Raw genomic sequence first — 12,147 nt, forward strand, 5'->3', positions numbered from 1 at the left:
ACAGTATAAAAAAAATAATCTCATTGGGGTCTATGACCATGGCTTCTTGAAGATGTACAAATGCTCACCCAACTTTGCTTCATTTTTTTCTTGTCACATATCTGTTAGCAATAGATATTTAAACCCCAATATACCTGGTGGTGTTTTTTTCACATGGAATAAAAGCAGACATTTGATGACCCAGATGTAAAATGTAATAGAAACTCTTCTTATTGATTTGTATAACCACTCCCTGCTAATATTATGAAGGTAAAATTAGGAAAAAATGCTCATTACATTTGTACATATTCAAAATACCTCCTACTGTCAATTTTAGGGTAGGATTGGCCTTGATAAATAACCCTCAGTGTTTTGTAGTACCATACTGTATTATAACAAGAAATAATCAAATATAGATATAGTTCATCATTTTTTATTTTTAAATCACAGCAAAACACACCATGATCAGTACTTGATTAATAGTAGATAAATATTATTTGGTCATTCCAGTTTATTAATGCACTCAGAAATAAAGAAATAGTTTGACATTCTTAAATAGTTATATCGTTTTTGTTTATGTGTTCATTTGGGTATATACACAGAAGTTCATTAAATCTGGGCCACTAACTTGACGTTATCTAAATAGGTAACGTCTATTAATTTCCCTGGGTTTAAAGGCTATCCTCAAAGCTAAATACTGTACATACAGAAACAATGGTTGTTAGTTATCACATTAGCATACGCCTAAGGACATGTCAAGTTACCACTTCTTTTCAATAGCTTCAAATAATATGGTGGTAAACAGGTCTTACCCACAGATTGGGGTTACGTCTATCAAGTAACTAAAAAGTTATTTAAAGTAAAAAAAAAAAAAAAGAAGAGAGGGGAGGAAAAGAAGCTGGTAAATAACAATATGATAGTTAAATCATACTTAACAGTAGTCTTACTTATCCAGACCCTGTAAAATACCTACAGTGGTGGCCGAGCTGAGTCTTCAGCGGCCGCCACCACGATGTGGGGGCAGACGTGGCTATTTTTTTTTTACGCAGCGTGCCGCGTGACAGCCGGGCGCCGGTCAGATGCGCCAGGCATCCCGAAGACGCCAGGCATCCCCGAAAGAGGCTGAAGGTAAGGGGGTATGCGAGAAATCCAGCGCATGGAGCGGAGCGGAACAGCCAGGGGGTCGCGAGGAGAAGGGAAGGGGGAGGGGAAGAAGCGGGGAAGATGGGCGGCGCGCGGCCAAGTTCGGCGCCAGCCCGAAAACAGCCGCAGGACAAGATGGGCAAATTCAGCAATGAAGTTGGCCTCAACAGTATTTCAGGGTCTGGATGTAAGTAACACAACCTTTTGCAATTACCTTACATTAAATCCCTGTGTTAACTGTAACAGAGCTCTGAGGATATTCTTTGTTGTAGGGAACACCTCTTTTGAAGATCATTAGCTCGAACGTCCATTATAATAATGCAGGGAGGGGCTCATTATGACTGAAAAGAGCTCTTAACATATTGTTATCGAGCTTTGAAAATCCCTGTTAGCACTTAGCGATATATTAACTGAAGTAAACGTATTGGTAAGTATTTAACAGACTTGATGATCTACCCCATTTTTGTCTCCTAAAAACGGGGTATGGCGCAGATCATATGTGGTAATGGTGTGGTTGAAAGTCCAATTTCTGCGTTTATATTCACATCAGTGACACCAGACGGTGGGCGGAATGTGAATTTCTGCAGCAGAGTTGTGAAAACGATGAAAACCTCCATTCTTGCAAGAGTCTCCCCAGCACAAACTCTAGGACCTGCAAAACAAAACACACAGCAGTGCTTATTAATCCAATAAAGCAATGCATTTTAAACGTATTAGGCAGTCATTATGGTAAATAAGAATGAGAGCTTGATACAGTATGTGTTTAACTCTTCCAGCTTTTCATCAGCAAACAAAAGAAAATGGCTTTTTCTTCAGCAAATCAAACAAAACAGTTTCTCTTTAGCAGACAGTATATATATAAGGTAGCTACCCTTTTTCTATGCAGGGGACAGACAGTTCACAATTCAACTACTATGCTACTCAGACCTTGTTTCAGTAATCTCTTTAGCAGCTTACTCCTCTCTCCTCAACAGCCAGGCTCCATGTGTCTAAAGCCTGGGTTTTAACACACCTTGATTAGGCAGCTTGGATCCAACTAATTGTCCTGAGGTTCCCAGCTGAAGTTAACCTAGTCAGTGCTGCACTACAGACTAGACATAGGTTTTCCAGGCATATAACTGGTGGCTTTTATTTACCCTGTTACAATGAGGTTGAAAAAATCCATCAAGTCCAACCTATGCTAAATTTAGACAACAGATACGTTATCCTATATCTATACTTAGTGTATATTGATCCAGAGGAAGGCAAACAAAAAACCTCAGTGAAATATCATCCAATGATATCTCATATCTCATCACTAAGGGATGTAGGGGGTGGGTTGGAGGGGGGGGGGGGGGGGGGGGGGGGTTCTAGTCCTTGATGCACACACATAAGTCCTTCTTGACACCAAGAATTGGCCATCGGATTACTCCCTCGATCAACATCATTCTCATGTTTACTTATTTGGTATATCCCTGTTTACCTTTCCTTTCTAAAAAGATGTCCAACCTTTTTTTTTTTTTTCAACTTTGATTTTATTGGTTTTTAACATGCATACATTATGCCACAAACCATTGTTCTGTGTCAAATTTTAACCATTTCACTTTCCAACAACACTAAACACCTACATGACATCAACTGGGGGCTACGTACGAACAACGAACAACAAACAAAATGAACTAGACATACCGGACAATGAACAGGGGGGGGAAGGGGGTTGGAGGGAGGGAGGAAGGGAGGGTGTATGGGAGGGCAGCAGTAGATGTGGCGTTCTCGTTTGCGAGTTCTTCTGAGGTTCCTGGTGTTTCTTCCGTTTCTCATAGTACTCTTCACCTTATTCCCTTCTTCCTATCTACAACCCTATCTGGGGTGACTGTCTCGTGGGACCTACCTGTCCGTCTCTATTTGGTCACGGATCCTGCATTATCAAAGGAGAACACACTCGAAACTATCATTGTAATATTGCAGAGACATCTACCCCGGGGATATCTGTCTGCGTCAGCCATGGCGTCCAGACTTTTATGTATACAGAAGAAAAAGGAACCCAGTCTTCAAGCACTCTGTCACAACAAAATGTATAATTGTAATGTTAAAATACTTTATTAATAACAATGAATAAAAAAAAGGGTATTAAAATAAGATTAAATAGTGTGATTCAACAGCACGTGACTGTATCATTGGTAACCCACCTATGGCTAGGTGGGTAGATAGTGAGTAAGGAGATCCCTAATACACTGGCGACACACTTTATTCGAGCTTGGCTAGTCCCACGAATTCGGGTATACCCGGGTGTATTGAGGTTTGTGACTGTTTTCTGCCCGAGTGCATTGAGGTATTTTCTAAGCTGGGATTGAAGCATTTTATTCCCGCTGGCTGCAATACTGCACAGTATATATATATATACTGCATTACAATTCATGAATTTATGCCATCTGGTAGACACGCGAAGCATTGCAGCCTATTAAATCCTAATCATTATCATTTAACAGATCAGCCGCCCGTCAGCCAGGCATGAACCCAGGCTGGGAAGGCAAACACAACGGGGCTTGTCAGAGGTGAGGAGCGGCGTATTCCAGGTTTCTGCCAGGTACATACTGGGTATTTGCTCGAATAAAGTGTGTCGGTGCAGTAGATACTCGGGATCTATCGCTATAATTTTAGCTACCTAAAGATATAGGGAAGGAGCCGTAGAGATCCCACTAGAAAGGTTGTCTCAATGTGGATGTATCAGGGCGTATAATATAACGCACTAAATTGACAAACTTAAAAAAGTGTGTACATTAGCACACTTTGGCATAGTATGCGGTAGGTAAGACCTGTATATTATCTACCCATGAATAATGGTGTAATAGTAGCTAGATAACCTCAATAATACTGTCAAGGCAAGGTATCAATTCTTAAAGGGAGACCCCAGACTGATTCACTTGCCAGGTCTGAGGTAGTGACATATATAGCCCACACTTCAGGAGATAAGTGCAGACTGGTATGACAGATACTCAGGTAAGGTGTGAGATTAATGGCATGATTAAGGCATAGGGTAGAGCCACTTGAACACCTGTACTGCAGATGGTGTCTTGTAAAGAAACACCATGTGCAAAATGTTTAAAAACATATAGGAGTGTTTCAAAAAGTGGCAAATACCAATATAGGCACACCCTCACTTCTATCAGGGAATGTATCAGTGGTATCTATCTATCTATGGCGGCAACTGCACTTGATTCTGTAACCAACAGGTACATGCTGTTTCGGCCACCTACCTACTGCACACGCGGGAAGCTTTTCATTTGAATTTAGCCTTGTATGGATATTGATCCACGCTATTATACAAGCAGCTTCCCTCTGTGTTTATTATTTTGGATTGTGCTTGTATTATCCTATTGCGAGATCCTCCTGCCCTGAGGGGCCATTGAGCAGCTCACTTTAAAGTCAGGCATGTCCTCGAGACACCATCTGCAGTACAGGTGTTCAAGTGGCTCTACCCTATGCCTTAATCATGCCATTAATCTCACACCTTACCTGAGTATCTCTCAAACCAGTCTGCACTTATCTCCTGAAGTGTGGGCTATACAGGTCACTACCTCAGACCTGGCAAGTGAATCAGTCTGGGGTCTCCCTTTAAGATTTGATACCTTGCCTTGACACCATTATTCACGGGTAGATAATATACAGGTCTTATCTACCGCATACCATGCCAAAGTGTGCTAATGTACACACTTTTTTAAGTTTGTCAATTTAGTGCGTTATATTATACGCCCTGATACATCCACATTGAGACAACCTTTCTAGTGGGCTCTCTACGGCTCCTTCCCTATATCTTTAGGTACAGCAGCGGCAGCTCTTATTCGAGCAAAAGCCGCCGGCTGCATGCGTCTGGGAAGCGGGTAGCCGCGGCGCGTGGCGGCACACTGTGACGTCACAGTCACATGCGCGCCCGGCTTCCCCGGCTTCCCCAGGCTTCCCCGACACCCCTGGAGATCAAATTAAGGTAAGCGGGGGTGCGGGGAAGCAGAGGGACAGAGCAGAAGCCGGGTTCGGGGTCCGGAAGGGGGGGTAATTGCGCGCGAAGTGGAGGGGGGGTGCGTGGGGGAAACGCGGCGGTGCGCGTTTTTTACTGGCGGCAGCTGGGGTAGATCCCGGCATGCCGCCGGCATTTGCTTCAATAAAAGATGTCGCTACTGTAGCTAAAATTATAGCGATAGATCCCGAGTATCTATTAGGGATCTCCTTACTCACTATCTACCCACCTAGCCATAGGTGGGTTACCAATGATACAGTCACGTGCTGTTGAATCACACTATTTAATCTTATTTTAATACCCTTTTTTTTATTCATTGTTATTAATAAAGTATTTTAACATTACAATTATACATTTTGTTGTGACAGAGTGCTTGAAGACTGGGTTCCTTTTTCTTCTGTATACAATTACGTCTACATCCAGTCAGCACCTCACCGTGGTTTAACTCTAGCTGTGCGGGTTTTTCTTTACGTGTAGCACGTCCAGACTTTTAGAAAATGTATGCCAGTGTCCTTGACCATACTTGTCAATTGTTCCATCTGACAGACGTGCCAAATCCGATTTCTGATTTTGGGGATTACTGGTAATTCATCCTGTTTCCACAATGCTGCGATCTCGCATGTTGTGGCTATTGCGAAATGCGCGATTAATTTATGCGATGCATTTGACAGACCCGGGATCCGTCTGCCCAATAGGAACACCCATGGGTCCAGGGGGATCTCCAAATTTAGTATCCTTTGTAACCATTCTCTAATTTGTTCCCAAATCGTGACCACTTTTGCACAGGACCACAGCATATGTCGCAAATCTGCTCTCTCCCCGCATTGCTTTGGGCAAAGTGGGGAGTATCCTTTGACAAATTTAGCTAGTTTAATTGGGGTGTAATACCATCGCATTAGGACTTTATATGCGTTCTCCTTTAATATGGTACAGATCGAACTTTTGGCTGCTGCCTGCAGGATCCCATCCCATTCCTCGTCTTCTAATGTCTCCCCTAAGTCTGTCTCCCAGTGTCTCACGTAGCTCAGTTTTATGTCATTAGGTGTCTCAGGACAGATCACTTCCCTGTACATTCTTGATGTAAGTCCCCTTGTGTCCGTTCCTCTGGAACACAGCTGCTCAAAATTTGTTCGTGCTGGTCTGATTGGTGATTTGTTATAGAAATCTCGGATCTGGAGGTATCTAAAGAATTCCTTGTTTGGTATATCCTTTGAGAACTTAATTTGTTCAAATGTTTTTATACATTTTCTCCCCTCCAGATCTTTCAATCGTGTAATACCCGATTGTATCCAAATTAACAAATTATTTCTATTCAGCCATGGAGCGAAATCTGGATTACCGATTATTGGATTCATTAGGGAATGTTTTGAAGTGAGTTTACACCTATTTTTAGTGGACTCCCATATCTTCAAGGAATTGACCATGGCCTGGAGCGGCAATTCCATTCTGTTGACACTGTTCTTGGGTAGCCAAATCAGTTTTTGCAGCTCTACTGGTGCACAGCAATTTTTCTTCAGCTCGACCCATCTCCGTAATTTCGGGTCTGTGTGCCACTGGATAATTTGACCTAATTGAGCCGCTTTATAATAAATTAACAAGCAAGGTACCGCTAATCCCCCTTTCGTTGTAGGCCTCTTCAAGATACCTTTTGCAATTCTAGGGCTTTCTTGTTCCAGATAAATTTCATAATTTGTGACTGTAGGGAGAGGATGTCCGTATTCACTAAAGGTATAAGTAGACTCTGGAACAGATATAACATCCTTGGGAGGATATTCATTTTCACGCTATGTAATCTCCCAATCCAGGAGATGCCACCTTTCATCCATGTCCTGAGATCCTCCCCCAATATCTTAATTAATCTAGGGTAATTTGCTTGATACAATGTTTTGTAGTCCCTTGTGATGTACACCCCTAAATATTTGATAGCGGAGGCTTGCCATTTAAAATTAAAGTTTATGTCTATCAATTTCTCCACCTCTTTGGGCAGATTTAAATTGAGGGCTTCTGATTTGGTCTGATTGATTTTAAATCCCAAAATTTGTTTGAATTTTCCCAGGATCCCGAAAATATTGAGCAATATGAGAAAGGTTTGGACAGTGTTAAAATCACGTTGTCCGCGTATATCGTCACTTTATGTGGCTGATCACCTGTTGGTATTCTTGCTATACAGTATCTGGACTGCGCCTGATGTGCGCCGCCAGGGGCTCTGTTCAGAGGGCGAACAGCAACGGGAACAGGGGACAACACTGTCTAGTTCCGCTACGAATATTAAATTGTTCTGAGGGGAAGCTCTGATGTCTCACCTTTGCCATTGGGCCCTCGTACAGTGCTAAAATGGCTTTTAGCAGGCGTCCTTCAAAACTAAATACACTCGAAGTCTCTTCTAAATAAGGCCAGTCTATCCTATCGAAGGCTTTCTCTGCGTCCAGACTTAACACCAGGGATTGGATGTTTTTCTTTTTGGCCAAATCAATCAAATCTATTATCCTCCTGGTGTTGTCTGCCGCCTGTCTGCCTCCGATAAACCCTACTTGATCCATGTGAATTAATCTGGGAGTCCAACCTTTTTTTGAACAAAACTATTGTATCTGCCATCACAGTCTCCATAGGTGATTTATTCCACATTTTAACTGCCCTTACTGTAAAGAACACTTTCTTTGTTGCTTGTTAAATCTCCTTTCTTCCAACCTTAACGGATGAACCCGACTCCTTTGTACTGTCCTTGGGTTGAATATTTTGAAAGTTCCTTGTACTGTCCCCAAATATATTTGCATATAGTTATCATATCCCCTCTTAGACACCTCTTCTCTTTTTTTGTAACTTAAATCTTTTATTTTCAATCAGCAATTATACAATGTTCCATCCATATAATACGGTACAAATGTCAGAATCCAATGCACTATATCCAGAACACATTTAGTACAAGTAGTTGTACTCACATGTAAACACAAAAAATGTGAGGGTGCTGGGGGGGGGGAGGGGGGGAAGAGGGGGTGAAGTGGGGGGAGGCTTAACTAACACCTCCACTCCAGGTCCACATTGTCCCAAATTTTGGCACGATTGCTCTTTGTGTTAATTTGAATGCTCTAGTAAATCTCTCTGGGTCCTACTAGTTTCTGTCCAAGCATGTGATGAATAAGGGCCTTCCATCAATATTTCCTGAAAGCTACTGAACGAGAACTGATGTAATTCCCCGTGAGCCCTGAGAGGAGACAGCCAGCTCTAGCCACCTGCAGGAGTAAGCAGCGTGTAAGCAAGGGAGCAAGCTGACTGAGGTAAACACCCCAGGAGACGCTCCCCAGCTGAGAAGCAGTAATGACCCGGCATCCATTCGGCAAGCTGAGATCTATCTTTTATCCTCTTAAAGACCACAGGCTCAATCGGAAGATTTGTTACAGACTACACCACTACATCTGGCACATCGGCAACAGTCCTTTAAAAAGCAGACACAACTTTTGATTTTAATTACAGTTCACTCATTCATTCATTGTTTCATTTGTACTGTGTGATTTTTATTTTCCTTTTTTGCATTACCATATAAATAACAATTCCTTTGCTTAACCATTGCGCCTTTTTTTCTTCTTTTTTGGATAAAATTATCGCCTGGAAAGATTTGGTACAATATCAAATACACGACACAGTGGCCGGAATAGTCCGTCAAGCTCTCCAGCAAAATAATCCATTGCTGTTTAAACAGGTCCCAAAAGAAATGGTAGCTCTGTTAATGAAGGAAATTAACAAGTTTGAACTCGATAACTGTCTACTGTATCGGGTAGTGACGTATCACAACCACCCTGATAGACGACAGTTATTCCTACCTAAGATTCTACAATCAATGGTCCTTCGAGCATTGCACGATGATCACGGTCATCTTGGGATCAATTAAACCTTTGGCCTACTACGTGATCGATTCTTCTGGCCCAAGATGAGGGAGTCGGTGGAATTGCACTGTAGGCGGTGTACTCGCTGTATACAATGAAAAACACTACCCACACGGGCTGCACCTATGGCTCATCTGAGAAGCTCAGGACCCATCGATCTGGTGTGCATGGACTTTCTCTGTATTGAATCTGACACTCGAGGTATCGGAAATGTATTGGTAATCACTGATCACTACACTCGATATGCCCAAGCCTTCCCTACTAAAGACCAATGAGCTGTCACTGTAACAAAAGTCTTATAGGAGAAGTATTTCATTCATTATGGTCTGCCAAATAGATTGCATTCGGATAAAGGCCGGGACTTTGAAAGTAATCTCATACGAGAATTGCTTAAGTAGCTGAATATCACCAAGTCCCGGACGACACCTTATTATCCAGAAGGGGACGCTATGCCTGAACGGTTCAACCGAACACTGCTTGATATGTTTGGTACTCTGAAAGACTCCCAGAAGACGGAGTGGAGTAAGCACGTGGAGTCCTTGGTGCACGCTTATAATTGTACCCGTCATGAATCCACTGGGTATACACCTTATTTTCTGATGTTTGGACAGGAAGCTCGGCTACCAGTAGATGTACGTTTGCAGATATCTACCGATGGGGTATCCAATAGGATGCATTTCCAGTATGTGCAAAGGCTACAGGACAGTTTGCAGCAGGCCTATAAATTGGCAGAGAAAGCCTCAGCTCAATTAAACGCGAGTAAAAAGAGACGCTACAATCATAAAGTGCGCCATAAGGAAATTCGGCCGGGGCATGCTGTCCTTCTTCGCAATCTTGGCGTTCCCGTAAAGCATAAACTGGCTGACCGTTGGAGAGATGGAGTATATGAGGTGGAGTCACAGATGCCTGGCCTCCCGGTTTACCATATCAAAGACTCCAGAAGGTCGGGCAAAGGTATTGCATAGGAATCATCTACTCCCTATACCCCAAGTAGGAGATGAAGAACCAGAAAAAGTAGCTGCTTCTCTAGATAGGGGGCCAAACTCAACTGTAGTCCAGAGACTGTAAATAATACCACCTCTGACGACTCTATGGAGGGAATCTCTCAAAGGGCCCTTCCGACCGCAGTGGCATCTCCCGAAGGAGCTAGGTAAAGGGCCCTATGGTCAAAAGTTATATAAGGTGACTTCAGGGAGTCAGCCCTTAGATCCACAGAGCCCATGCTTTGTGCCTCAAAGAGACAGTGTTGAACCATTGAGCCCCTCAAAGGAAGAGACTGAGTTACAAAGTAAGGTCAGTTACTCTCCAGAGGGAGGGACTGAAGAACAGCTCCGCAGAAGTCAACGAGTTGGTCAACCTCTCATGAGAATGACTTATGATCAATTCGGGGCACCCCATTATGAGGCTCAGCAGTGGGCTCACAGTAGAGTGAGATCTGTGATTGGAATGTTCAATGAAATGTATAATCTCATGTAGGGTATACAAGTGATAAATTGTATTCCTATATATGCATTTTTATTGTGTAAATGTGTGTGACATTGGTATACGTTCCCAAGCGGGGTTGTTGGATTAAACCAGGGGGAGGATGTAGCCAGGTCCTCCAGTACCACCCCTTCTTACCCTGGTGCTAGTGGGAGCTGCCGGGGCGGCCACATAGCCAGGGACTCCCGGAGGTATTGGCTCAGGGCGCCACCAAGTTATGCGCGGTCCGCGCATGCGCAGTAGCGTGATAGTTGCAGCAGCCCCTAGAGATGGTTTGCGCAGGTGCAGGACAAAAGCATGCGATGCAGGACAAATCCTGTGCAGGCTCTGAGCTGGGACTACAATTCCCATGAACCTCAGCAGGTTCACAGGGTGCATGGCAGCCAATAGGGCTTGAGAGTAGCTGGAGACAGGAAAGGGAAGCTTGAAGCGGAGACCACGCTAGCCAATGTGTCCTGGGTGAGCAAGGGGAGAAGAGGTGCGTAGTGCAGGGGGTCAGTGACCCACTGCATAGGCCAGGATATTCCCCCTAGGCCCCAGTACAGGCCCTGAGTCACCACCAGCTTGTGGTACTGCAGGGAACAGCCATATATAGGGATTTGACTCGCTTATTGATAGTAGCAGTCAGGGACAATGCACTCTCTTGAGCTACATTGTGTTCTGTATTGTGGGATCAGACTACAGTGCCGAGTCAAGACTCGTGAGAGATCTCTTTGACAGTGAGGGACTACTCGTGAGAGACGACGCTGGATCTGCGGATCCATTTCGAAGTACTGTATCAGCGACCGGCAGGTATTATTATAAGTGCACCAACACGGTACCTGCAGGAACAGATTCCGCCTTGGGGGTGGGTTCTTTGAGGACACTGGGGGTTAAGTGACCAAGGAACTGGTCCAGTACATTGGACACGGTGTGGGGTGCACACGGTGGTGGGAGAGGCACATTACTCCAGGGTGGAGCATGGCCAGAGCCACCAGTACAAGGTTAATCATATATTGTGTGTACTGTATGCAATTCTAATACTGCCAAGGTTATTGATAAGCCATATATTATCTATATCTATATCTATACAGTGGTTGACAAATCACCCAAAAATCTACTCGCCACTTAGTCCCATCCCCAATCCCGCCATGCTTGGGCGGCCATGAGGAGGTCGCCACGTGGTCAAATCCAGTCACCACAGGCCTGTAGGTGAATGGATTTGTCGAACACTGTATATATATATATATATAAAAAAATATACAAAAAAGACTGCACTTTAAGTATCTGTCTGCAATGTATTACCAACTAACTGTATAATCAATGTATAAAGTATATATATAAGAAAAATACATATAAAGGAACCTAATGTATATCAAAAAATGATGCTCTAGCACTATACCAAAAATAAAAATATAAAATAAAAACTAAATCAATAACATAAACTAGTATTACCAATAACTGTTCAAATATAACATATAAACATGCATGTATAAGAAAAAATAAATTTTAAATAAATAAAAAAAAGTGTGCTTGGGGGAGTGAAGGAAAGTTTAAAAATTATGTTAAAACCACAAATGATGAAGTGTATCAGAGTCCACAAAACCATATGATTAAAATATCCTATTGAAAATGGAAGGGTGGTGGCCCTCTATGTGGATGTAGGCAGCTTTCTGAAAGGAACAACGA

At 43.1% G+C, this 12,147-nt stretch overlaps 1 protein-coding gene across 1 annotated transcript in view; it reads right to left on the reverse strand.

Annotated features, from left to right (window-relative positions):
* Nucleotides 1-396: 396 nt before the first annotated feature.
* The window catches only part of LOC142493877 (cytochrome P450 2K1-like), a 38,280-nt gene continuing 26,529 nt past the window's right edge, over nt 397-12,147 (reverse strand). Inside the window, exon 5 of the mRNA XM_075598570.1 lies at nt 397-1,774. Coding sequence (XP_075454685.1) covers nt 1,593-1,774 — 182 coding nt within the window. The 3' untranslated portion in view covers nt 397-1,592. The remainder of the gene's footprint in view (nt 1,775-12,147) is intronic.

The sequence above is a fragment of the Ascaphus truei genome, chromosome 4 (assembly GCF_040206685.1).
Source record: "Ascaphus truei isolate aAscTru1 chromosome 4, aAscTru1.hap1, whole genome shotgun sequence".
NCBI lineage: Eukaryota > Metazoa > Chordata > Amphibia > Anura > Ascaphidae > Ascaphus > Ascaphus truei.